The following is a 26760-nucleotide window of genomic DNA, read 5'->3' as shown; positions in this document are numbered from 1 at the left end:
TTAACTACTTGGCCGGACAAATGGGGAGCGCTGAAGGCTCTCACCCCGACACACTTTTAGCGTTCAAATATTAAGGTGCCTGTTCACTCTGGCCTTGAAAGCACCCATTCTTAGTTGATAAAAGAAATAACGAAGTTTACTTTTTCTATCATGTAACTAGAGCCATCATATTAACTACCCTCATGACAGGAACACTGTATGTCTAGTCAAAAACTCGAAAAGAAATAAAACGAAAGTACATAACACCAAATATTTTTAATAAACGACAAAACTAATTATGTTGGTAAATCACAGTGTTTCTTTTTGACGTGGAAACGTAAAGACGTGTTATATTTCGTGGCGAACGGACACACTTCACATTTAAATCGTTTTTCTGACGAATGCTTATATTTGTGCTGAACTAAATTTGCGGGTAGAGTAGTCGCATAGTCACATTGATCACAGACATAACGCTTTTTGCCCGTCATATGAGCTTCCTCGTGATATTTCAATATATATTTATTCATAGTTTGAAACATACATTGGCTACAATGCAGTCTAACACCCTGGTCTAAATGTTTCCTCTTATGTTTCTCTATGGCACTAACATAAAAGGTTTTATACCGACAACCTGGGAAATCACAGTGTAATGTTGTAGCATCCTTATGCCTAAGCATATGTTGTGTCATACTGACTTTCACATTTGTTCTAAATTCACAAAATCTACACTGGAGCTCTTCATTCTTTGTGTGACTTTGTTTTATATGCTTCTGTAATTCGTTCTCAGGGAATATTTCCCCACAAATCTGGCATTGAGACGTTGTCTGAGTGAAGTGATTTTGTTCGTAATGGGACCTTAATTGATCCCAAGTAGGGTACATTTCTTTGCACTTCGTACATTGGAATTGGTTATCATCTTCTTCAACTTTTACTAAAGGTTTTATTTTCAAATCTCTATGCACCACATTAACATGTTTGCAGAGTTCAAATTCATCTTTAAAAGTCTCCGAACATTGATCACATGTCTGCAGCTCAACGGGCAAGTTTGGTTTGGATGGATGCTTAAATAAAACATGCCTTCTGTAACTCTCTTTAGCTTTGAAAACCTTCTTGCAATATCTACAGGTATACGACACTTTATAGTGAACTCTTAATAAATGCGGTTTTAACTGACGTTTGTCATAGAATCCTTCATTGCAAATATTGCAAAATGCTACTTTAGGGCTCTCTATTTTGTGCGTACCTCGCAAGTGCTTCGCCAAGCCACCTTGCGTTGAGAAAATCAGCCCACAAATGGAGCATTCTTTAATTATTTTCACGTGGGAATGATTTAAGTACAGCTCCCTGTCACCAAACTGCTTATTGCACACGTTGCAGTATGATCCCTGATCGTGTTTTCTTCTAACATGCCGTTTGAGGCTTTCTATTTTGTCATACGATAGATTGCAAATGCGACATTTCAACCTGAAGTCCTCTTTTAAAGCATTATGTTTCCGTCTCATGTGTAGTTTTAGGAAGTTTATAGACGAAAAGACTAGAGGGCATTGCTTACAGGTTATTTCTCCAGCTTCATTCTTGAAGCTAGAGAAGAATTCATCAGTGCTCTGTGGTACAGCATCATCACTGATTTTATGTTTTCTTTGGACATGTCTCGCGTACGTCTCTCTCTTATTAAATATTTTCGGGCAAAATGGACAGCTGAACCATTGGTCTAAAACCGGTTTTTTCACCACCAAATGCTTCCTTTGCCTATGAACTATAAGACTTCTGTACTTGTCATAAGCTAAGCCACAGTCTTCACAAACATGTTTGAAGGAGTCCTCAAAAGCACCATGCTTCCTTCTCATATGCATCCTAAGTCGCGTCATACCTTTGAAGACCAACGCACAAACCTCACAGACCCTTTCTTCGTTATCTTCATTGGCATCTGGACCATGCTTTCTTTTAATATGAGCAGCTAAACTGTTCTTTTGATCGTACGACATTCCACAAGTATCACATACATGGATAAAAGATCTTCGAAAGATTTTGTGCTTTCTCTTCTGATGCATAAGCAATGTTTTGTTACTTTGAAAGACTAGATGGCAGATTTTGCACATATGGCTGGCTGATGACTCGACAATATTTTTGTTGATTTCTATGACTGGTTTGTCATTGATAATACTTTCAAAGGTTAGTAGAACTGCTTCATGGTTTTGTGGTTCGATTTTTACTTGCGGTTCCTGACTGTCATCACTTTGTGGCTGAACGAGCAAATCACCATTATTTGTAAACTGGAATTTGAAAAATGACACTTTAATTAGGGATTCTAAAAGTAACCACTTACTTTACGTGGGAGGGACAGCTAAACATAAATACAAGAAAGATTAAAGTTAAATAAATTTAAATTGTGTCTACTACAGTAAAAATAAAGAAAAAGCAATATGGAACCACCTCACTAAAGCTACGATTTTTTCGTAATTTTCTTGATTTCTCTTTTGGTATTAACTGTAAAAAATTAAAAGCAACTCAATTGTAATTCAACAAAATCCACAACACCATTTTCTGGCCAATGAAAACTGTAAAAAGAAATATTACTAATGATAGGTAGATAAAATCTAAGGGGTACTAGCTCAGCTGATTTAGACTCACACGGGAGGCAATAGGCAATACGACACCGATAAGCCTCTCACAAAATAATACAAAAAACTTAGTTTTGAAGCATTTTTGACGAAGCCTGTGGTGGATGCCTAGTCTTTTTGTTTTTCATTATAAATTAAAGCAAACCATTATTTCTAAAATAAAGCATTTCTTTTCAAGTAAAAAAAAACTTAATGGCAAATAATACAGTTCCTACAAATAATTATCAACTATTGATAATTACTTACATCATTAAAATCCAACTCAACCTCAATGTTTTCTACTTTAATCGAAACTTCTGGATCTAAACTACTTTCAATTTCAGGTAAAATGATCCTCTCCGTAAACAGAGCTTTTTCTTCAATATCCTTGAATGGATCATCCTCTTGTTTTTTCTTTTTCTTCTTTTTTTTCTTTTTGATTTCATAGCACATTGGTTCCTCTGGCAGGAATGATGTTGGATCTTTTCGGTCGGGTTTGACTTCGATGTTTGCTTTTAATTCCAAACTTTCTTTTGTAGACATTTTAAGTGTATGACACTGGAATAGACAAATGATATAAAGTTATTTAAATGAGATTGATTCTGCAAAGCTACTTAGTTAAAAGATTACATTCCGACTAGTTGTCAGAAATTATATTCTGACAAGTACAATCAAAGAGCAAAAGTTCAGTCACTGAGCTCAGCAAATTATTTGTAAACAGTGCTGAAATTATGAACCATTAGTTGTTGTAATTATAAAATATATGTTTTTGTAGGTGTTTTTGGTCTATTACAGAAGCAACATGTAACCAGGAGGGCTAAAGTGCAACCAGTTAATTTATTACTTTGCAAGAAACTGATTGGACTTTTGCAGCTTATCATACCTAGTCAGAATATAATATGTTACCAATAATTTATAATAAATGGAACACAAATAAAATTAAAAAAATGGTATTCACAAAATATTTATTCCATGATGCAACTAGACTGAAATAACTTTAACAGAACATAAATTCCTTTTGCCAATTTACTATTCAAACATTATTCTTCTTCAACTTCGTAAGTTGTCGTGTTTAAAAGAATCATTCAATTGGAAAGTCACGGGTAATTATTTGAGATAGGTGCATTTAATTTAATTAGATAGGAACTTTGATCTTGGGTTAGGTTAGGGTAAAATAGATATAATTCATGATTGTAACTAAGTGTAAATGTAAGTCAAATATTGTGTAAGTAACATATTATACCATATTTAACATTTCATGATATATGTTTTGTAAGGAGCTATATACTTTCAATGTGAAGGAAACATCTCCCTCCTCTCTTTCGCACTAGAGAATGCACTATATCTCTGTCCTGCTGTCATTCTGATCATGCTATGCTAAATAAGATATAATGTTGAAGATTAAGACAGGAATCCAGTAAAAATACTTTTTTTGAATAATACAAAAAATAGGTAAGTAGGTAAAAATGTCAAATGTTAAAAGTGGCAAATATTTTGTATCTCATTTTTATATTTGCAATACCTACAAGGAAAATTCCTGCACTATTCTATTATTTATGGTGACTTTATAGTTTTTACCCATAAAAACTATATAAGGCAGTTCATTAGATATAGATATACATATATACATTGCAAATTATAAGGATTAAATTACGAAATACACGTCATTCCGTCAAAAACTTACCGCTTATCTTCTACACAAAATCGTTTCTAACATTCACAACAACAAAGTTTATCAACCTTAACAACTAAAACATGTTCACAACTATAACGGAGACTATTTTAGACGTAATACTTATAATTATATAAAATATCTAGGAAAAGATCATTATTTTTTAATATTTTATTCATTATAGAAAATTATCAAAATGGCCATTTTTTGCGATTATTGACGTTCCATTTCCATTACGAAAAAATGACATTTAATTTGTGTTGCCATGTTAATTGTGATTTCCCTAAAATTTATATTAAGTTAATGTAAATCTGTCGGTGTCGTCGTCGTTGGTTCTGTCGTCGCGCCGATATGATAGTGCAAAAATTCTTAAATCGAATTATTTCTGTGAACTATTAGAAATTTAGAGGTTGAATCCTCAAAGAGTACATTCATCCAGAAAATAAAGTTAAGTTCAGTCCACTCTGATATATTGGCGGCGCGGGCTTTCTGCCGCATACCCTGTATAATTTGTAGTAAAGACTCGCTCGCGCACAGTTTGGTATTATAGCAAGCCACATTGCACTGCATTATATTACGATAATCTTTCTAAATCACTTACGTCACCACTACGTCGCCAATAAATTCATTAGGTAGTCCATAACAACGATGCTGAAAAAGAGGCTACTGGTAGGTGCTGAAAAGACTACAATTTCTGCAAATCCGCTACTAACGAGTTAAAAATTAACGCATTAATTTTATGCGCAGTTAGCTCAAACCTGGTCAATTTTGGACCTGATTATTTAAATAATCTCACTTCTATAGTTTATTTCTGTATATTTTTTAAATAATAGTTAAGTAATTTTTAATTTTAGCCATTTTGTCGGATGTTTCTCAACCGCAAAACAACTGTCCTGTCAAACGTGTGGCAAACGCACCTTTTGTCTGTGATTCGTGTAGATGGATCGACACAATCATTTTTCAAATAATTACTAATAATCAGTCCTGTAGGTCTACTCTGTAATCCGAGAAACGATTGAAAATCAAGTTCTTTCTGTAATGTGATTTAAATATCGACAATAAACTTGCAGAAAATCAATTTTACGTAAGTGATCGGGATTATCGGGATAGGTAATCCATTCGCGACATTTGTCTTCACATGGATATACACAATATTTCTTTTTATATTATACTTTTTTATTTTGTAAATTATTTAACTAATTACTATGTTATACAAGTATTTGTCTTGTTTTTGTTTATTATTATTTATTTATGTAGGTATTTTTGTCTTAACAGTTTGTCTGAATCTACAAACTTTCACAATTATAATATTAGTAGGATAGGACTTATGACATCTGAAATAGATTACTTTTATTATTTAATATGAGAAGACAATATTATAACTTTTTTTATAACGACGTAACGTTATCACAAAATCTCAAAACTCTCGTAGTCATATCCACATTAACCACAACATTCAGGGTTATTGATCGCAAATGGCACCACCTATCCCGATCACTGCACATAAAAAAATTCATGATTATATCGCAATTGGGGTAGTCAAAGGTATATCCATCGCAATATGAACTTAGAACCTACACCTCACACGAGCTTTCTGTTATACCAACGTAATGAGCCGTGTCGCCGTCTAGAATGGTCGAGCCAGCTGTGTCAGTGAGAGCTGCACTTAGAATAAATTAATAACTCATTGGTACAAGTCAGATACCTGGGTTCGAACCGGCGCTCCCCGTTTAAGAAGCAGGCCACTAATTAAACTAAGACATAATAAGTAAACATTTTTGGATTGAATATAAGTTCAAGTTAAAATATCATAACGCCTTTTCTTCAAATATCTTTCGAGAATTTGCCCTCTAGTCAAGGTGTTAATTTTAAATGGCAACATTAGAAAACAAGCGATTCGGATACACGTACACTATAGGTACCTGATTTTTTTTTAATTTCATTAAATAATCTTTTTGTGTATTCGGACATAGCTCATTCACTCATTCATTCAATCAATTACTTCGTTCATTTTGCTGTCGAGAAATCTTATTACGAATTTGCGATAATTTTATAACCAAACAAATCGTTATAGATACTTTTATGCATAAAATGCGCATTTAATTACATAATGTTCCATAATTTAGTAAAACGGTTTCCAATCAAACAGAGTTTGAGGCTACATAAAGCCTCATTTCTATTACAAACAAGAAATATAAATATCACAGGAGGTTAGTTTGTTTTGACTAATTTTATATTGCCTTTTAATGTAATTTGGCTAACTTTTTACTGTATTTACAGTATTAAGACATGGAGAATACGAATGGCAAGATCCTAAATCAGAAGATGAAGTGTAAGTCATATTTAGCTGGCGTTAAAAACAATCTTTTGGGTTATCTTATTCTTTAACTATGCATTTATTTTCAGTGTAAATGTAGTATATATTGATAAAGATGGCAAGAGAACCCCTGTGAGAGGTAAAGTCGGAGATAACGCTTTATATTTGGCTCACAGATATGGTATTGAAATGGAAGGTATGTTTCACTTAAATAATTAATTTATGTTTATTAACTTACAAAAAAGTACAAGGGAAGTATATGTTACTCTTAATATCCAATAACATTAATAGGCTAGATGACTGGTGAAAGTAAATTAGAAAATGCAAAGCTAGTTGAAGTTGATTAAAAAAATGAATTTTATTTTACCTATCCTGTTTTATGGAATTGTGAACATAAAGAATTGTGAACTTTATGAATTGTGAACATTGCTAAGTATTCCCGAAGGGGTAGGCAAAGGTGTATAGTAGGTATATACATAGCTGTCTGTTTAATTAAGAATATAATTTTAATAAGGAGTATGATTTGACTATGGTTATTGATGATGTATATTTTTATTCAAATAATACAGACCCTTGACTAGGTTGTCCTCTTGCTATAATTGTAAAACTAAAACAGGTTTCAGCCTGTTTGCTACCTCAGTTGTTTAAAGTATTGATTGTGGCTTTGCATTATTTTTATTAACCAAAAAAAAACTTTAATTTTCAGGAGCGTGCGAAGCATCTCTAGCATGTACCACATGCCATGTATATGTACACCACAAATACATAGACAAACTGCCTCCTTCTGAGGAGAAAGAAGACGACCTGCTAGATATGGCACCATTTTTGAAAGAAAATTCTAGATTAGGTTTGTACCTTTAAATTTTACTTTTATAATAATCACACTATTTCTTATATAAAATGCTTTCCAAGTGAAGATTCTTCAAAATTGGTGTCCTAATTGATAAGGGGAGTATAATGAACTGAAGACTTCTATGAAAATATTACAACTTAAAGGGAATCCCTATCAAGCTATAACAAAAATGGGCTGTTTATCACAAGTGTGTTATTTTAAAATAAAAAAACAGTTATTATTTTATTATTAACTATATGTTATTATGACAATTTCGACAATGTAAGCTCACAATTATATTCCCAATTAGAGGTACCTCTGTTGCAACATGAACTAAGTACACTTGCTTCATCAAGCTTCCTGTTAGGCCCACATGAGGTGGTGTTTAAAAGTGTTGTAGTGTGAAATGGAAGAAAACTGAATGAAAAGTTTTGGAAATGTTAAGACAGTTTTTTTTTTGTTTCAGGTTGCCAAATTACATTAACCAAAGAGCTAGAAGGTATAGAATTAGAATTACCAAAAGCTACAAGAAACTTTTATGTAGATGGCCACAAACCGACACCACATTGAAAGAATGATTTGTGAATAGTCTACCGTAACAGTTCCAGAACATGTTAAGTTTATTATTATTTTTTTTAATAGAGATTGTACTTCCTTCTCTGTGCTTTTTAAATAAAAAAAATATTGTATGAAATACAGTAATTCCCAAACTACTAAAGTAGTTTGACGAATATTATCAAGTACAATTGTTTTTATTGTATATAATGATTATATAACATAGCTAAGAAATCTTTTTAGTTTTAGTGTCAGTTGTATAAATGTACAAAAGAACAAAAAGAAATTAAAGAAATAAATAGGCTTAAGTTTTTTAATTTAAATATTCATCAGTCTCATCATCATCATAATCACAAGTCATCTTAATTTCATTTACGGTTATAACAATAATGATTACTTATAGCAAAATATTTCTCCTATGTCAAGAAAGTTCTTATTGTACCTGTGCTACATAATTATCTTCATTATCATCTAGTTTATCATATTTATATCTTATCATAACATCATTATAGTGATAAGTTTCTCATCACAAAGAAACAAAAAATCCAAACAATTTTTGTCAAAAGTTTGCGGTCAACTTTTTGATGTCAGTTACCATCAAGCATCAGCTTTGTAGTCATAGAATTCCTCAAATGGCTGTCAATGTGCTTCTTTAAAGATTGTTTATAAACAGTTTTATAACTACATTTATCACAATAAAGCATATTTTCTTCTTGAAAATGTTTCAATCTGTGACTTCTCAAGGCCGATTTGGCTGCACAACGGTAATTGCAACCGTCATAATCACAAAAATATGGTTTATCATTTGTATGAATTCTTGTGTGTATGGTTAAGTTAGGTAAGTAGTTGGTTTCATAATCGCAATACTGGCACTTATAACTTTTTATTTTTACATGTGTATTTTCATGTTGATGGAAATGTGATTTTTTTGAAGTTCGGTACCCACAAATTGTGCACGAAAAGAATTTATTTTTTAGTTTTTGATGTTTTAAATACAGATGATCTAACATTTCCTTTCCATTATTAAAGGTTGCGTCACAATGGTTACAAGAAGTCTGTATACTTTCTAAGTTATGTTTCTGTGTAACATGCATTTGTAATTCGTTGATTACTTTAAATCTAGTGTTACAAATGTGGCATTTTAGTTTCTTATTTCTTTTATTGTTTATTATAATGTTTTTTAAATATGTGGCATTTTTAGGGTGTTTAGTTTTGATGTGGTGCCGTACAGTCTGCACTGTTGAGTATGACAGATCACAGAAACGGCATAGAAATCTTCCCGATGAGTCAACGCATTTGTACCATGTTGTTTCGTGTTCTTGATGCTGAAAGCAAATAAGCATATTATTTAAAATGAACATTGTTTAAATAACAGCTCATACAACTACTTACACAAAAGAAATGCTGTAACTATGAACCATTATACAACTACTCAACTTAATTTCATCATAATACTCAAGAATTACAAGTTACCATCTATGTATTTCGTTGCATCATTACCTACTTTGTGGAATTCACAGGAATATATGAATAATGCATATAATGATGAATAACTATCACATGCTCAGCTCAGTGTTTTGCAGAGGTATGTGACCGAAACCTGTGGTTGGAAGGTCAAACGGGCAGTCACTTTTATAAAAAAACTGGACCTCTCATAGTTTTTCTTGAAGTTGTGAAAAATGGGATAATGCTAGGGAGATGATGAAATAAATGTATAATAAGAAAACATGTTCTGATTTCACAATATTATACCATCAAACAGGAACATTAAAAATAATATTATTATATATAATCATCATTACCATTCCATCCGTATTTTCTCCTGCAATAATATCTTTAAGGTAATCATTGTGAAGGGTGTCACAGTGGACATTATCTATAACTGGATTATACACCTCCTGAAATAAAACATTACTTTTAAAACACTGGAAAAATACTTCTGTTACATTATTTATTTATTTATCAATGTTCTAGAACTATCTTTACAAGACTATCCCAATACAATAGTTCACTAGAAATATATTATACAAATCTTAAAGTAAGAGCAATTAATTATATAGTACACCCATATCATGTAACATATAAGGTGATCTTATATGTTATATGGGGTTTATTATATTCTTAGTTCCTAGGTATGTTGTATAATGTTGACTAAGGTAGGTATCACACCTAGTATAAAGAGCTACTTAAGAGTCAATATCAAGCATTTATCCAACTTTTCTGTTTTCCGACTTGTGACTGCCTACCACAACAGGATTACGCGCGTGAATTATTGAACTTAACTGTACCAGAGTTGTTAATATAACTGTACTTACCGGACTATTAAATGCATCCGGTAAACAACTGTCGTCCAAATCAGAGGTTATAACCTCTTTTCTTCTAGAATCTTCACTTAAAGGATCAGTCTCAAACGACTCATTGTATTCTATCTTTATTTCTACCTCTTCCAAGTCATTTTCCATTATAAATAATAAAAGGCAAAGGAAAAATATTTATTCAAATTATAAACAACAAATCAGCTGGTTAGGTTACTGAATGGCGATGACAGTTATCGGTCAATGACCCGTAGAAAACGTTTCGATTCTGATAATTCTTAAAAGATATATAGAAGTAAAAAAACTAAAGTAATTATTAGTATTTTATTTGTTAAAGATCGATGATTTTGAGCAAGGTTGTTTTATTATTTTTTTTTTAGAATTATATCTTAAACTCTAAGGGAAAAAATAAAAGAAGTCGTATTTGAAAATAGCAACAATGTTGCAAAAAGTCAACATGCGCAGCGTCTCCGCTCCGTCATTCGTTCAAGAGCAGTTTCATTTCCATTCGGTCAATCAGTCTGCCCGCGATCGTCGTGAGAGGTGGTATACTCGCTCGCGGTAGTGACAAAGCGCGTTTCGGTGTGATTTGTGTTTTGTTTTGTGGTGCACAATGGCTTACAACGGTAGTGGTGGCAAGAGACTGTGTACAGGAACCGACCTCGACGTGGAAAGGGTAAGTTCCCAACTCTGCACACAATCGTCACACTCCTTACGTTGCCTAGTACGAAAATGGCCGTGTTTTTATACAGTACCCCTTTCATGTTTTGCTTTGTAGTCACGAAACGCTTACATATTTCATGTGGCATCCCGTCCGAGTACGATAATGAACTTAGACAGTTAATAATTGGATAAATTAAAATGTATTTTGCAGTCGCGCATCCACGTTACGATGTTGATTTTCCGAGTTTGAGGTTACGTTCGTTCTATTGACACGAGAGGTTTTTTCTTAATTTTGCAAGTTGCCAGTTGGATTTCAATTTTTTTAAATGTGCTTGAGCGTGGAAATTAACGTTGCAGCCACGCGACTTGGCGTAAAGGTTGAGTATACGAAAATAGCTGTGGGAGACACTGTCAATTATTGTGATTGACATAGCTCGGTCATTAGTTCGGCTGGCCGGCACCACGGCATGCCTATTTCACTATCCGGTAACAATAGGATTCTGCGGTGGAGATAATTTTAGTGCCTATATTTAAAATTGTGAAGCCGAAGCTTGAGTAGTCGTTGACCCGATTAAGGGGCTTTTATCTTTTATTTTATTAGAACAGGTGTCCAAAAAAGTTTCTAAAAAGTTTAGATATTTCCAGCATTTTCTACCATAATATAGAATACTTACCTACGATGACAAACATTCTAGTGTTTATTGGCTAAAATATCCTGTGGCCATATTTTATTACAAAAATTGCCTATCAGACGAACAGTCACGGAATACATTAAAAAAAAAGGTTGAATAAAATAAACGACTTAAAAAATATAGGTACCTATCTAATGGAAATAAATAAGGAAAAACCGTAAACCTATCGTAGGTACCTACAATCGAAAGAAAGAAAATAATTTAATGTAGGTTACCTACAGCCTACTAGATAGGTTCCTAATAAAATGCAAGTTATACAAAGACATTCACGAGAGCCCTTTTACTGTAGATAATAGGTACTGCTTACGATGCTTGATGATAAAAAATATCATTCAACATTTCTGTTTATCTATAATATCCACTTTGTGTGTTTTGGTTTGGTTGATAAGATAACAAAATTCAAACCTTGCCATTAAGAGTGGTCATATAAAAGGTAATTTCGAACTAATAAACTTCATTATTGTTAACAACGTTAAAAATAAACGAAATGTTACCACAAGAAACCTTCTTTTTATTATTTATATGTATCTTATTTCTTTTAAATACATACTAGTGCAGCCAATGAAAGGAAAAAAAAAACATCTTTGCTAACAAATGTAATGCTAATGATCCATTACTTTTTATGATGTTAAAAATACACTTAATCTTTTTTTTGGCTGAATGTGAATGGCAGCTGTTGCCATACATTTTGATCAAAGCTTGACAGAAAGTATGTTGTTTAGTACCAATAAATTTATATTAATCTTACTTCAGCACTTACGTAAATACTTCCTAGGCTGGATATTGGTCGTTAGGGCACTTCAGTTTATTACTTTTTTTATTTTAAATCCCCAAATGACAACATCGTCTTTGCCGCCATTTTTATCTTACGAAAATGCGCATTTTATCTTTTATTTGTTCAATTGAAATAACATATTGACACAAACGGTTTCTTATTTGTAATAAATCTTGTAGGTAACAATTGTTTTATTATTCAATTGTTGCAATTATTTTGTTTGTTGTAATATTAAGTTTGTGTTAAACATGAAATTCTTGTTCATTACATTAGGTACTTCGGCTACAAGTTATTGACCTTTCTAAAAAATAATAATAAAAAAAATACTAAGAAATGAATGTAGCTTAGATATCAAATGTGGTTTACAGGGTTACTAATAACACGCGCGTATGAAACGATTAATTATATAATAATGTAACGTAAGTAAAATTCCAACCAACCAAGCCCAAGAAGAGCTTACATGGAACAGATTAAAGAAAAGGTTAACGTCGTGTCTTATAGGGAAGTCAAGGAATTGGCCTTTGATAGACTGGAATGGAAAATGCTACACCGACAAGAGCGTGGCTCTTAAATTGATGATGATGAAGTAAAATTTATAAATGTCAAGAACTTAATAAATGGATATCTGTTGTCTCTACCAATCCCTACACGTAAGGTAAATCACTTAATTTAATTTTACAATTTTAAGCGCGCACCATAGGCCCCTGACATGACTCATGTTACGACTGCGTACTTACATCAGTAAGTAGTAACCGAGACTAACGGCTAAACGTGCCTTCCCAAGCACGGAACCATCTTACTTTTTCGGACAATTAGGTGATTCAGCCTGCAATGTCCTAGGCAAACAAAAAACGGTCTCAGAAAGTGTTTATACTCGTAGACAAGCAGAAATCTCATTACTTCAATCAATATCTGAGGGGTTAAAATGGCCACATCAAAGCAATTCATCTAAGAAAGCAATATTGCTATTTGACATTTGTTTGCATTGCGCACTTACTTTTATATGCGTAAATGTCAACTTGCAACATTGCTTTTAAGATGAATTGCTTCGATGTGGCCTATTTAACCACCCTGATCTACATTGTTTCATAATAGGATAAAGCTCAGTGCTCAAAAGGCGGCCTAGGAGCGTTCCGGATCGAAAATTTTTGATCGAATTTAGAAAGAAAAAAAAGGATAAGTATTTTCTTTAATGTGTCTGCAGGAATCGGGGCCAATATGTTACTATAGGCCTAAACCGTATCTATTAGTCTCAAACATTTTTCCGCCTAATGAATATGACACTGCGTGCCTAAAGGCAGGCCACAGACTACCTATTACTTAAGCTAACATCTGTGCTATTATTGCTATGTTACCTGTGTCACAATTAATGATTTTCTTTCACGCGTTCACACAAATCTGCGCGTGGTTTTACATTCGCTTGCGAAAATGTTTACGCATTTCACATAGCACATCAGAACTTGTCATTTGCAAGATGAGACAGGTATATATTTTCGCCCGCGAGTTGTAGGAGAGCGATTCAAAAATAAGGCACCAGGCCAGGCTTGCATCGCTCCTAAGACCGTATCTGCGTACCATTGATGATGATAATTGTGCTGATTCCGATTTCCGGTACATAACATCTAAGTATATTTCAAGTTACACCTGTTATTTTCTCATCCGCGGAAAAGGAAAGGGACGGGTAATCGACAGGCATAAAATTTATGGAACACACGTCAATTTTATCCCAGACATTTGAAAAAAAAACCCTTCCAAAATTGTATATTGGCCAATAACCCGACAAAATTAAGTTGACAGCACACGTCAAACGGATTGCGTATGAGCCAGATGCCTATTTTATTCGCCCGGGTTATTCTTTCATTTTAAAATTAACAATTGTCAATCATCCGTCAGTATAACTTAAAATGAGGTAGTGTCTGCAGGAATCGGGGCCAATATGTTCCTATAGGCCTAAACCGTATCTATTAGTCTCAAACATTTTTACGCCTTTTTTTTATTTTTGAGTTTTTTTTTTGACGAATCTTGTGCGGATTTTATTATGTATGAATTGAATATGCTTTCCCTTATTTTATTTTTTTAATATGAATGTTGGTACTGACGAAGCCAGTGGTGGATTTACATTCTGTTTTTTATTATTATTGTTTCTGAATAAATTTCATAGTCGTTTTTACGCCTTATAATTTATGTCTTTAACCCGAACTGTCTTCAAAGCGTCACTAACACCTTTGAAGATGTGAGTGGTCTTTAATGCATCCACTGTAACACTAATTCTTGTTGATTTCTGATACCAAACTTTATGGAGCTTTGCAGAGATGATTTATAAAGATGAATATTTAATTAAGCTATTTATTAACGGAAATTTGTCTTTTGTGCCACTCTATACCAGCTTTGAAGACAATATTTTGTTATGATATCAGATGAAAGAAAATTATAGAGTATACCTTTCTTCACATGATTAAATCTAGACGAAATGATATTTACTCACGTTGCGATATAGACTTTAATGTACATACATAGATAAACTCACGCCTATTTCCCACCGCCGGGGTAAGCACGGACTGTAGAATTCCATTTGCTTCGATCCTGACACACTTCTCTTGCTTCCTCCACATTTATCAATCTTTAATGTAGCATATTGCTATCTGTTTTTCCTGAAACCAACCCATATTATCGACGGTTGACAGACTATTTGTTTTAACCGTCATTTTTGGAACTTGAAGAAGGATTCATGGAAGAAAATCGTAAAGAATTACGTACGGAGACAATTTTAAAACATACTCACGCTTATTTCCTACCGGGGTAAACAGAGACTATGGAATTGCATTTGCTTCATACTTCTCTTGCTTCCTCCATGTTCATCAGTCGTTTCATACGCGCACGCCGGTTCAGAGTAGATCGTACTGAACCTTTACTAAAGACTTCGCCAATTTGGTCAATGTACGCCTTTCTAGGTCTTCCTTTGCCAGCTCTACCACCAACATTCGCTTTATATACTGCTTTCGTATTTCTATTATCCTACATACTTCATAGTCTCTGCTTACCCCATGCGAAAGCGTATATCTATCACGTTGGTCTAACACAAAGCTCGGTTAGTTGTAGGTACTTAGTTCATCTTGCCATGAATGTACCTCTGACTACCCCAATTGGGATACGGTGAGCTTAAGTTGTTGATAAGTCGATTATTCATATTGGTAACTGTTAAATTACCTAAAGGTGGGCCTCGAGTTTGTAATCTTGTATTAAATGGGTCGTAGTCGAGAAAACTTTGGGAACCACTGCATGAGAGTATTCATCCCTGAAGGGCTTAACGACTCCACCATAGGCGTAAATCCCTGGCTATATTCTATCCATTTTAGTTGAACCAACACCAATTAATCTTAGTTCAGAATTACCAATTCAATTAAAGTCCAATTCTCGACAAAACGGATCACTGGCCGCAATCCTAGCCAACCAACTGTTTCTAAACGTTTAACTATTATATCGTATATTGCGAATTATTTATTGTTATCAGTGATCGGGATCGAGGTATAGGTAATATTTGCGAGATTTGTCTTAACATGGATCGTTTAGGCGCAGAATGTCCAATTCGCAAAATGTCCAGTTCGCAAAACGTCCAATTCGCAAAATGTCCAGTAAGCAAATGGTCCAATTCGCAAAATGTCCAGTTCGCAAATTGTCCAATTCGCAGAATGTCCAATATTCATCGTAACGTGATTAATTTACTAATTAAAAAAGTTGGGTTCTAATGCTAAGTCAAGTTATAAGTATATACATATAAGTGGTCCACTGATTGTAATTTTAAACCTACAGGACTCTCTCCTTTAAATCAATAGGACTTTAAAAGAGTCAAACTTTTTAGGGAACTGTTATATATATCTAAATGTCAATTTCAAATTCAAATTTTCTGCAAAAAAAATGGCTTATTATTTTCCAATTTTCTCGTGGTTTCTTTGTATTTGACGTCACGTTTGTATAACAGTTCCCTAAAAAGTTTGACTCTTTTAAAGTCCTGTTGATTTAAAGGAGAGAGTCCTGTAGGTTTAAAATTACAATCAGTGGACCACTTATATGTATATACTTATAACTTGACTTAGCATTAGAACCCAACTTTTTTAATTAGTAAATTAATCACGTTACGATGAATATTGGACATTCTGCGAATTGGACAATTTGCGAACTGGACATTTTGCGAATTGGACCATTTGCGAACTGGACATTCTGCGAATTGGACGTTTTGCGAACTGGACATTTTGCGAATTGGACATTCTGCGCCTAAACGTTTGTAATGCTTTTTTTGTTTATTAATATTTATGTATTTTTGTCTTAACATTTTTGTCTGACCAACAAATTGACATTTATAAATTAGTAGGACTCTACTTATGATATCTTAAACAGTTAATTTTAATTAATACAAGAAGAAGACAATACTATAATGTAAAGTAATCTCGAAATCTCAAAAATCTCGTGGGCATATCCATATTTCATCCATATTTTAAACATGATTTATCTTTTATGCTTCTTATTGTAATAACACTCCACAAACCCGCAGTGGAGCAGCGTGTTGGAGTATGCTCCATACCCCCTCCGGTTGATTGAAAGGAGGCCTGTGCCCAGCAGTGGGACGTGTATAATACTGTTAGTTTTTTTTTAATAACACTGATAAAGTCGAAATCAGTGGTTATTAGAGAATGAAATCCCGACTCGAGATCGCAAATTCGAGATCCCGAAATTTTCGGGATGTCGTCTAGTTTATAAAAAAATGTAAAGTTAGGATGGTTGAAAACGGTGACAACTGCTTTTTTGCGATAATGAGGTATTATTATTATTAAAACAAAATATTTTTTGATAGAAAACAAAAACCTTTATTCTTCAATATTACTAGCTAAATTAATAAATTTAAATTAATTATTTCTTTGGAAATCATCATAATCAAAACAAAAAGTATTACTCAAGGAGATTCGCCCAATCCCGTCAATCTCGATTGGGATCTCGTCATATTATGCTTCGGGATTGTTCCCAAGATCTTACGAGATCGGCATTGCATTCCCTAGTGGTTAATGTACGTATTATTAATATTTCAAGGACAGAACGTCTAATGACGTTCCGATCCCAAGGTGTAATATTACCTATTATGACCCATGATCTCTGTCCGTGAAAGGGTTGATAAGTATGTTTTTTTTTGTAATAATAAAGTCAAATTCAGTGCTTATGTACGTATAAATAAGTTAAGGCGTAGAAGTGCTAGTACCAAGTATTTAACAGTCATTAAGGATTGGAACTAACGCTGGTTATAAATCTTAAATGCGACCCGTTTAACGACGTCGTTCTGTCGCCTATCGATCGCACCTAGCTGCAATACCTATTTCAAATTTCTACTAATATTAACTGCTGTGGCATGTGGTGTTACATGCAATCAAGAATCGTCATAAAAAGTGTGCACGCCTATCGCTTAATCTCCACAAGGCTAACAAATGCGCGCGATTCGATCTGCCGATACGATTCCAGTACCTACGCGGCAACGCGTGAAATCCACATTTCCGAGAAACAGATTTCGTAGGTATGTGACCTAACCTGTATTGGGCTGGTTTTCGCTTCGCGGGTTGAAAGGTCAGACAGATAGTGGCTGTATAAAACAGGACCTGTCAAATCTTCAGGTTGGGTAAGCGGAGCCTGTGACCACGGGATGTGAGTTTTTCTTGCACATTTTAATGTAAGATTATTGTAATTGTTGTTTTTATTTCCTCCATATAATAAAGGATAATTATATATTACTTTATAAAAATAACATAACACTCGTATAGTTTTGCAATTAATCGATATCTGGACATTCACAAACTGACAATGATGAAAAAACAGATGAATTTCATAATTTATCTTGAACCAGGACACGGCCCTAGCAAACAGGGGGGGTGGGGGGTGGGGATACTCTGCTACGGAGTTTTTACTGCGGGTTGGTGAAGGTGTTAGGGCTAGAAGCCTTAACGTACCTTCCAAACTGAATCATTTTATTATTTCGGACAATCAGGGGTTCAAAAGGCCACATCGAAGCAATTCATCTTGACGTTGGTTTGCATTGCGCACTTACTTTTATGTGCGCATATATCAAATTGCCATATTCCTTTTTTAAATGAATTACTTTTTCGAATGTGTCCTTTAACCCCCCAGGTATATAAATAGTAGTCCACAGAATATATTTCAGTCTCAAATAATATTGAACTTTATTCCTTAGTAAAACTACGTCCCTGAACGGGTCACTAGCATTGAAACATCAAAAACCGAACAATTAACATTCTTAAAATAAAACGAAACAAAACGACTAAAACTTCTCACAGTCAATCATAGAACAAATCAATCAGGGTAATGTGACGTAACTCAAAATTTTCTGAAATGCCATCCGTCAAATACTGAGGCGCATAGCTTGGTGACTCATACGCATTTGTCTGCCAAGAGGGCGTGTCCTTTCTACGAGCCAAAGGACGGTCGTATCTGATTGGTCGGCTCAGTTGTTGTAAAACGTGAGTTACGCCCTTTTGCCACGCGGCCGGTAGTATGGAACTAATTTTCTTTCCTCTGTAATACTTTCTTTTGGTAATGTGAGCTTGCCAATGTTTTAAATAGATTTGTCTGTCTATACCGACAATACTATTTTTCGGCGTAATGCATGCGGATTTTTTTTTATTTCTTTGTTTAGAGCGTTCCATACCTTAATTGGAACATTCCAGAAATCCACCGGCGTGGCGCTGTTTCAAACTTTTTCACGTTAACTTGTAACTGTAGGTCTGAAATTCGGTGGCATGTTAACCAAAACGTGGTAACGTGGTGGTGAGGCGCAAATAACATCATCATCCCCCTAGCATTATCCCGTTTTTCACAGGGTCCACTTACCGGTTTTTTACAGAAGCGACTGCCTGTCTGACCTTCCAACCCGCGAAGGGAAAACCAGCCCAATACAGGTTAGGTCACATACCTCCGAAAATGCATGCGTGTGATTGATTAATTAATCACGAAATCTCGGAAAATACAATTACTAATAGTCTCAAATTATGCATGGAGGTTCCTTTTAGGATGTAGGTGCTCATTAAGATTTTGCGAAATACAACCCCTAAGGGAATTAAAGAGGCAGGGGCCTTTAGCGGCTCAATAATAACCCTGACACCAGGGTTGATAGGGTTGGTAATTCACCTCATAACCCACACGATAGAAGAGGACGGAATAAAAGTGGTGGCAAAGGTTGTATGAAATTTCTACAGTTGTAGGGCTTCACGCGAACATAGCCGCAGGTAACAGCTAGTATCATATAACATACATAGTATAAACAGGTTATACACGTCCCACTGCTAGGCACAGGCCTCCCGTCTATCAACCGGAGCGGGTATGGAGCATACTCCACCACGATGCTCCGATCAAATTCAAAAATATCTTTATTCAGTAGGTAACATAGTTACACTTTGAATCGTCAATTTTTACATAACGAACGTCTCATCCGCCTAAAACTACTGCAGCTTTTCACAACCTGTATAGCCGGGGAAAAGAAGCTGCAAGAACAAACTTGGGTAACAGCTAGTATAATATAATGGAATATAAAGATATTTATTATATTTACAATTTAAATCCGTGATAGTTCGGCGAACGCGCGATGCGTGGGATCTTAACCAATGAATTCAACTTTATGGGTTTAAATTCATCTTTGGATCACAGATAATTGATATCGCGGCTTTCAGGATTTGTGTTATTGGCAATAGGTTCACTACCTATTATTTATTACATGCAACCTAAACATAGCTGGCGAGGAGTAGGTATATACTGGACACCTCTGCCTTCCCCTTTGGGAGATACAGGCGTGATGAGGCTGTAACAATCTATACACGTCCCACTGGTGGACACGGGCCTTCCCTTAACTTACCGAAAAGAGCATCGAGCAAACTCCACCACGTTGCACTGTGGATGGCCATCCATTCTCCACTTCCAAAACGCCCAACTTAGCTTCAGTTCAGTTGTCGAGCGTTCGGCTCACGATCCGGAGGCCTCGGGTTCGAATCCCGATGAGGACATACCACAAAAATCACCTTGTGATCCCTAGATTGTTTAGGACATTAGATGCTGATTGATGGTTGTCCAAAAGTGAGACGATCCGTGCTTCGGAAGGCAAGTTAATCCATTGGCCCCGGTTACTACTTAGTAATTAAGTAAGTAGTCGTTGCCATGAGCCATGCCAGTGGCCTTTGGCGACTTAATAATAATAATAACCCTGACACCAGGGTTGATCACGTTGGTAATCCACCTCATAACCCACACGATAAGAAGAGCGAAATATAAAAAAAAAATATGTACGAGTAATTCAGAAAATACCCTATCGAGGAAATACATTAATGCATTCTTTCGACAAACATCAGTGTTGCCAACGCAAATATTTCCGTAACTGAAGCTTGAGGAAACAGGTAGTCGAGCGAAACCCACGGATGTTACGTTACTTTCAATCGCTGTTATTTGTTTATCATACATACATACATAAACAGCCCATATACGTCCCACTGCTGGGCACAGGCCTCCCCTCAATCAACCGGAGGGAGTATGGAGCATACTCCACCACGCTGCTCAAATGCGGGTTGGTGGAGGTGATTTTACGGCTAATAGCCGGGACCAACGGCTTAACGTGCCCTCCGAATCATCTTACTTTTTCGGACAATTAGGTGATTCAAGCCTGAAAAGTCCTTACCAAACAAAGGACAGTCTCAAAGTGATTTCGATAATGTCCCCATCGGGAATCGAACCCGGACCTCCAGATCGTGAGCCTAACGCTCTAACCACTACACCACGGAGGCTGTTATTTCTTATCAGTAGGTTTGAATTCCAGCACGGGCATAAAAATAATTAACTCACGAGTATATCCCAATTGGGATAGGTTAAACTACATCCATCGCAAGATGAACTAAGTACGCACACCTCACCGAGCATTCTGTTAGACACAGGCCTAAAGGAATGTATTTCAAAATTGTTTTCGCATTCATATTCCGATCATAAATGATTATCACGTGCTCAGCGGTGAAGGAAAACATCGTGAGGAAACCCACGTTCCCGAGAAATGAGTTTCGAAGGTGTGTGACCTAAAATATATTGGGCTGGTATTCCCTTCGCGGGTTCAAAGGTTAGACAGGGAGTCGGCTTCTGTAAAAACCGGACCTGTCGAATCTTCAGGTTGTGGCAGTGGATACATTCTCTAATTTTATTAACTCTTACAATTGCGACGTGCTTGACTTGCCCTCCGAAGCACGAAATCATCTTACTTTTTCAGACAATCAGGTGACTCAAGCCTGAAAAGTCCTTGTCAAACAAAGGACAGTCTCACAAGGTGATTTCGAGAATGTCCTGGGTTTCGAACCAGGACCTCCGGATCATGAGCCTAACGCTCTAACCACTAGGCCAGGCTGTTAAATAAATAAAATATAAATAAATAAATAATTTTATTACGTACTTTTTCTCTGCTGTTACTGTTAAGACTTAGGAAACTGTGTTGTCTTAAATTTTGTACCCCTCAGTGCTCCCCGTTTGTCCGGCTTAGTAATTAATGCCGTATGCAGCAAATCTACGATAAGACACGTGGATAAAAAGTATTTCCAACTAGCAGTGGGCTGTGCAAGATTACGAAATTCATATCGAAACAAAATACGATAGCAGTTCAAAAGTTTCCGATATTGATTTAAGGTATTCATTATACGTACAAAATAGATTATACAAACGTTTGATACGAACCAGATCGCCTGTATCGACTATAATAGTACTGATAGCAACGGAAATCGATTAGTCATAGATCGAGAATTTATGGTGCTGATAAACCACAAAACCACTGAATTCTGATGATTGGGTTATAAAATTGTAAGGACATTGGCCCCGATTCCTTTAGACGAATCCTAATTTTATTTTAAGTTATACCTGTCATTTTCTTACCCGCCGAAAAGGAAAGGGACGGATAATCGACAGGCATAACATTTATGGAACTCACTTCAATTTAAGGCAGAAAAAACAACCGTCTCAAAGTTTTACATTGGCCAATAAACCGACAGCACACGTCTAACACACACACACACACACACACGCACACACGACGACGACACGACACGACGTCGTCGTCGTCGTGTGTGTTGCATATCAGTGAGATGCCTATTTTATTCGTCCGGGTTATTCATTTTAAAATTAACGGTTGTCAATCATCCGTCCTTTTCATTTTCGGCGGATAAGAATAACAGGTATAACTTAAAATTAGGATTTGTCTAAAGGAATCGGGGCCAATGTACTTATAATTTTATGACCCAAACATGAATTACAATTGCTCATAACATCGAAATCACTGGTTTTGTGGTTTCTTGTTATATAAGAATTAATGATTTAATAATGTGACTCTCTCAGTAAACCCGACCCCAGGGTTGTTAAAGTCGTTCATAGACCTCACTTGAAAGGAAAATAAGAATAACAGTTTTGAAGTTATAAAAAATGTATAAAGAAATTAAAAGTCAAATACATTTTTTTTTATTGACTGTACATATACGTAATGCTTATGTCTGGATAGCCGAAATAGAATCATATTAATTTCAATAAATAACAATTATGATAAGCTTCTGTATAAGTAGTCTTTCTCTCATTATTTAAGAGCTGCGCTCTTTCTTGTCGGTGGAGTAATAGATATTCCTCTCTTCTCTCCGCTCCTTCACCTCCTTATACGACACAACAAGCACCTTCTCTTTTATTTGTTTCATAAATGTATAAGTAGTCAGTCATTTGGAATACAGAGGTCGATAAACTTAGTTAAAAAAATATTTCTGCGTTGTATTCGTAATCGAAAAAAAAAATACGGAAGATATTTATTTTAATATCGTAAGTGTGCCATAAATGACGATTCAAAGGCGCTAATTTCTGTAGATACCTCCCAATTTTATTTTAAGTTATACCCGTCATTTTCTTATTCTGGTGTGTACTGGTATCACACCATTTTATTCATTATATGTATAGTAGATAAGCAATACAGTTATCTTTGTTTACTATATACGTACAGTGTCAATGTGTATCCGTAGCTATTTTAAATAACATATAATGTTATATTCGCATGAACAGCCTATATACGTCCCCACTGCTGGGCACAGGCCTCCCCTCAACCAACCGGAGAGGGTATGGAGCATACTCCACCACGCTGCTCCAATGCGGGTTGGTGGGGATTCGCAACCTACGTGTATGTTAAAATAAAATGTGTGTGTGTTGTAATGCAGGACGGAAGGGACAAGTCACAGGGACTGTAACCTGGAACCTGATAGAGGGCAGCAGTAACTGTCAGTACTATTCAGAGGCGGAGGACAGGAGTCCTAGTATGGCTTTGTAATAGACTACTCTGGGCGCCATCCCACTTGCGTCGGACAGAGTACTGTGGGGCGGAAGGCAAGAGGGAAACCACTGCCCTATTTTTCGACAAGAGCGTGGCTCTTAAATTGATGATGATGATGATGACGTGTATGTGCACTTAGGTATGCTAGGCCTCCCCCCTCCGAACTATTGTTATAGAGAGTGTGACATAGCCATAAATAAAGAATAATACTACATTAGAACGGTAACACTCCACCCCGCACCAATTCGTGACAGGCGCCGACCACACCCTCTCTGTCTGCATCTTGAATGGCCGTAAAACGGTAAGGGGGAGCGCGCAGACTTACGCGACTGCTTAACGTGCCCTCCGAACTACGGATCATCTTTCGAACAATCGTATGATCAGCAATGTCCTAACCAAACTAGGGATCACAAAGTGCTTTTTTGTGATATATCCACCGGGAATTGAACCAGGGATTTCCAGATCGAGAGACTAACGCTCTTACCACTAGACCATAGAGGCAGTTAACATGTGATAAAGTAACGCCCGGTTTACGTGTGATTAAGTCATAACCATTCATGATAGGAAAAAAGTAAGAATGCGCTGTAGTGTTGCCAATTAATCGATTATTTACCCTTAAATATTTTATCTTTAAATATATTACCCTTAAATAATACATATATAGATTTAGTCGTTACATGAGCCATGTCAAGGGCCTTTGGCGGTTCAATAGTAACCCTGACACCAGGGTTGTTGGGGTTGGTAATCCACAACCCACACGACAGAAGAAGAATAATCTACATATCGATGCCATAGATTAAATCAATACTTATCGGTATTTGAAGTTCTAAAATTATATCGATTATTTCAATATATAATATTTGAAATTACTTTACCATCGATGGTATCGATGTAATCGATTATATCTAACAATTATTAGATTATAATCTATATAACTGTAGAATTTTTCGTATCGATAGTTTTGATATTATGGATAGGCATATTTAGATTATTGAAGGGCTTAGAAAATAATCGATTAATACACATTCGATTATCGGGCAACACTAATGCGCTGTTTTACTGCGTTACGTGATAATTATGAACTGCACGGGTGTATCGGATTGAGTATTGCATTATGCAAGCAATATTATTTGTGTGAACACTGTACCGATGTGAAAGCGGGGTTAGTGAACTACTGAGCATCATTATTATGTGAATCACTTCATCGTGTACATACCTACAGTGCTTCTAGATTCTTCATGTCCCTCAGCTATCATCCAAATACAATTCACGCCTTTTCCCCATCGTGGTAAGCAGAGATTATGGAATTCCATTTGCTTCGATCCTAACACATTCATAAATCGTTTCATACACGCGCGCCGGTTCAGAGTAGATCGTACTTAATCTTTACGAAGAACTCTCCGTTCCCCACCAGCGGCTGAGCTAGGTTTACCTCACCCCCCTCGGTCTTACTTTAGTCTTCAATCGTATGGCGTCAGACGTGACACAGTAGGATAACTTCACGTCAGTACAATGTGTAATTTTATGTATATAATATGTAAATTGGTAAACATAGCATGACGCTTGTATATCTAAAGGGGTAGGCAGTGGCGTATAGTATACCCACTTCACACCAGCAAATTAAGTCGCATGTAAATTGATTGACATCAAAAATACGATGACTAAAGCCAACATTTCTAACGGAACATAATTCTTGATGACACTTATAGATCATTGGGTGTGAACGGCAGAAATACTCTATCATATATGACAGGCAGACCTATTTAATGCGCGTGCGAGTCCAAAGAAAACATGCCATTCCTCAAGTTTCGTCGCAAAATTGTGTTTTAAAATATGTCCACATCATTTTGTACAATTATTGATTATATTCTAATACGTCGTCGTCGTCGTAACGTGGGCAGTAACGCAGCGCCAAGTCCAGACCATTCAAGTCGCTGAGATGAAAATGCTTAGGTGGATGTGCGGAGTGACGATGCTCGACAAAATCCGTAACGAATACGTGCGCGGCAGTCTCGGCGTACGCGACATCTCCGAAAAGCTACAAGAGAGCAGGCTCCGTTGGTTTGGGCACGTAAAAAGAAGACCTCCAGATTATGTGGGTAACGTTACAGCCAATCTAAACATACCAGGGCTTAGACCAAGAGGACGGCCAAAAACAAGATGGGCGGATGTGGTCAAAAAGGACCTGTGTATGAGCAATGTCTCCGAGAACGAGACGTCCGATAGAGCGAAGTGGAAGAGAAGTACGAAGAAGGCAGACCCCACCATCAGATGGGAATAATAAATGCCAAGGAGAGAGAGATTGATTATATTCTAATATAGATAGTTTTAAAATAGCTTCTATGCGCGGGAAGAAAGAGGGACTTTATTTAAATAAATAAATAAAAAAAAAATAGACTTTTAGGCTACGTTCCTCAAAAACAATACGGATGGCGCTGTACAGTTTTTCTTTCGTTTAACCTTCTAATATTTTTTTTTACCCAGATTGAAACTAGCGTGTCTATTGCGAGGTTTCAATAACAATCATGACATCGAAATGTGATGTTTCAAAACCTCGTTTATGAGATTTTTATTAAGTATACGACACAATATCATCACCTCCCTAACATTATCCCGTTTGTCACAGCGTCCGCTTACCTAACCTGAAGATTTGACAGGTCCGGTTTTTTACAAATTCGACAATCATTGGTTTAGGCTTGTGCTGGATTCGAACCTGCGACCTCAAAGTGAGAGGCAAGCGTTCTACCAACTGGGCCACCACGGCTTCACGATACGACGGGACGATATGCACGTAACTATAATACACCAATCAGAAACGATTAACGCAAACGTAGACAAACGCAATTAATTCATAGCATATAGCAACGTGTCGTGTTGACGCATCAATTTATGTCACCACATCATTAACTGCTGAGCTTTGATCGAGGAAGTTTGCATTTAATGCAGTTACTACATTTACATGTATATTGGAACGTTAATTAGTTGCCTT

General features: G+C 35.8%; 4 protein-coding genes across 5 annotated transcripts in view; 2 read left to right on the top strand and 2 right to left on the bottom strand.

The window, feature by feature from the left end:
* Positions 1-240: 240 nt before the first annotated feature.
* On the bottom strand, positions 241-4483 carry LOC126378071 (zinc finger protein 845-like). The gene is made up of 3 exons (XM_050026203.1): positions 4264-4483; positions 2847-3137; positions 241-2252 (listed from the first exon to the last, which is right to left on the bottom strand). The coding sequence occupies exons 2-3, from the start codon at positions 3120-3122 to the stop codon at positions 276-278; spliced, it is 2253 nt and encodes a 750-aa protein (XP_049882160.1). The 5' UTR covers positions 3123-3137; positions 4264-4483; the 3' UTR covers positions 241-275.
* Positions 4484-6248: 1765 nt separating this feature from the next.
* On the top strand, positions 6249-8675 carry LOC126378204 (adrenodoxin-like protein 1, mitochondrial). Its single transcript, XM_050026425.1, has 5 exons — positions 6249-6461; positions 6532-6583; positions 6658-6764; positions 7275-7415; positions 7867-8675. The coding sequence occupies exons 1-5, from the start codon at positions 6362-6364 to the stop codon at positions 7968-7970; spliced, it is 504 nt and encodes a 167-aa protein (XP_049882382.1). The 5' UTR covers positions 6249-6361; the 3' UTR covers positions 7971-8675.
* On the bottom strand, positions 8255-10475 carry LOC126378155 (transcriptional repressor CTCF-like). Its single transcript, XM_050026345.1, has 3 exons — positions 10271-10475; positions 9758-9853; positions 8255-9280 (listed from the first exon to the last, which is right to left on the bottom strand). Exons 1-3 carry the CDS (start codon positions 10415-10417, stop codon positions 8543-8545), a joined length of 981 nt encoding a protein of 326 aa, XP_049882302.1. The 5' UTR covers positions 10418-10475; the 3' UTR covers positions 8255-8542.
* Positions 10476-10801: 326 nt separating this feature from the next.
* The window catches only part of LOC126378104 (heterogeneous nuclear ribonucleoprotein L), a 506263-nt gene continuing 490304 nt past the window's right edge, over positions 10802-26760 (top strand). For both annotated transcript variants that reach the window (XM_050026273.1, XM_050026272.1), the window contains exon 1: positions 10802-10946. In XM_050026273.1, the coding sequence (XP_049882230.1) occupies positions 10884-10946 (63 nt within the window). In that variant the 5' untranslated portion in view covers positions 10802-10883. The remainder of the gene's footprint in view (positions 10947-26760) is intronic.

This window comes from Pectinophora gossypiella, chromosome 25, assembly GCF_024362695.1.
Source record: "Pectinophora gossypiella chromosome 25, ilPecGoss1.1, whole genome shotgun sequence".
NCBI classification, from domain to species: domain Eukaryota; kingdom Metazoa; phylum Arthropoda; class Insecta; order Lepidoptera; family Gelechiidae; genus Pectinophora; species Pectinophora gossypiella.
The sequence above is the reverse complement of the archived record's forward strand: the minus strand, read 5'-3'. Positions and strand labels throughout refer to the sequence as shown.

Excerpts from the sequence above, each read along its gene's own strand:
- LOC126378155 (XM_050026345.1), bottom strand. The coding sequence starts at position 10,417 with ATGGAAAATGACTTGGAAGAGGTAGAAATAAAGATAGAATACAATGAG. Across the intron at positions 9,854-10,270 it reads CGGATGCATTTAATAGTCCG|GAGGTGTATAATCCAGTTAT; the intron begins GTAAGTACAGTT and ends GTTTTATTTCAG. Across the intron at positions 9,281-9,757 it reads GAGAAAATACGGATGGAATG|CATCAAGAACACGAAACAAC; the intron begins GTAATGATGATT and ends ATTTGCTTTCAG.
- LOC126378071 (XM_050026203.1), bottom strand. The coding sequence starts at position 3,122 with ATGTCTACAAAAGAAAGTTTGGAATTAAAAGCAAACATCGAAGTCAAA. Across the intron at positions 2,253-2,846 it reads TTGAGTTGGATTTTAATGAT|TTTACAAATAATGGTGATTT; the intron begins GTAAGTAATTAT and ends TTCAAATTCCAG.
- LOC126378204 (XM_050026425.1), top strand. The coding sequence starts at position 6,362 with ATGTTCCATAATTTAGTAAAACGGTTTCCAATCAAACAGAGTTTGAGG. Across the intron at positions 6,584-6,657 it reads CCTAAATCAGAAGATGAAGT|TGTAAATGTAGTATATATTG; the intron begins GTAAGTCATATT and ends ATTTATTTTCAG. Across the intron at positions 6,765-7,274 it reads ATATGGTATTGAAATGGAAG|GAGCGTGCGAAGCATCTCTA; the intron begins GTATGTTTCACT and ends TTTAATTTTCAG.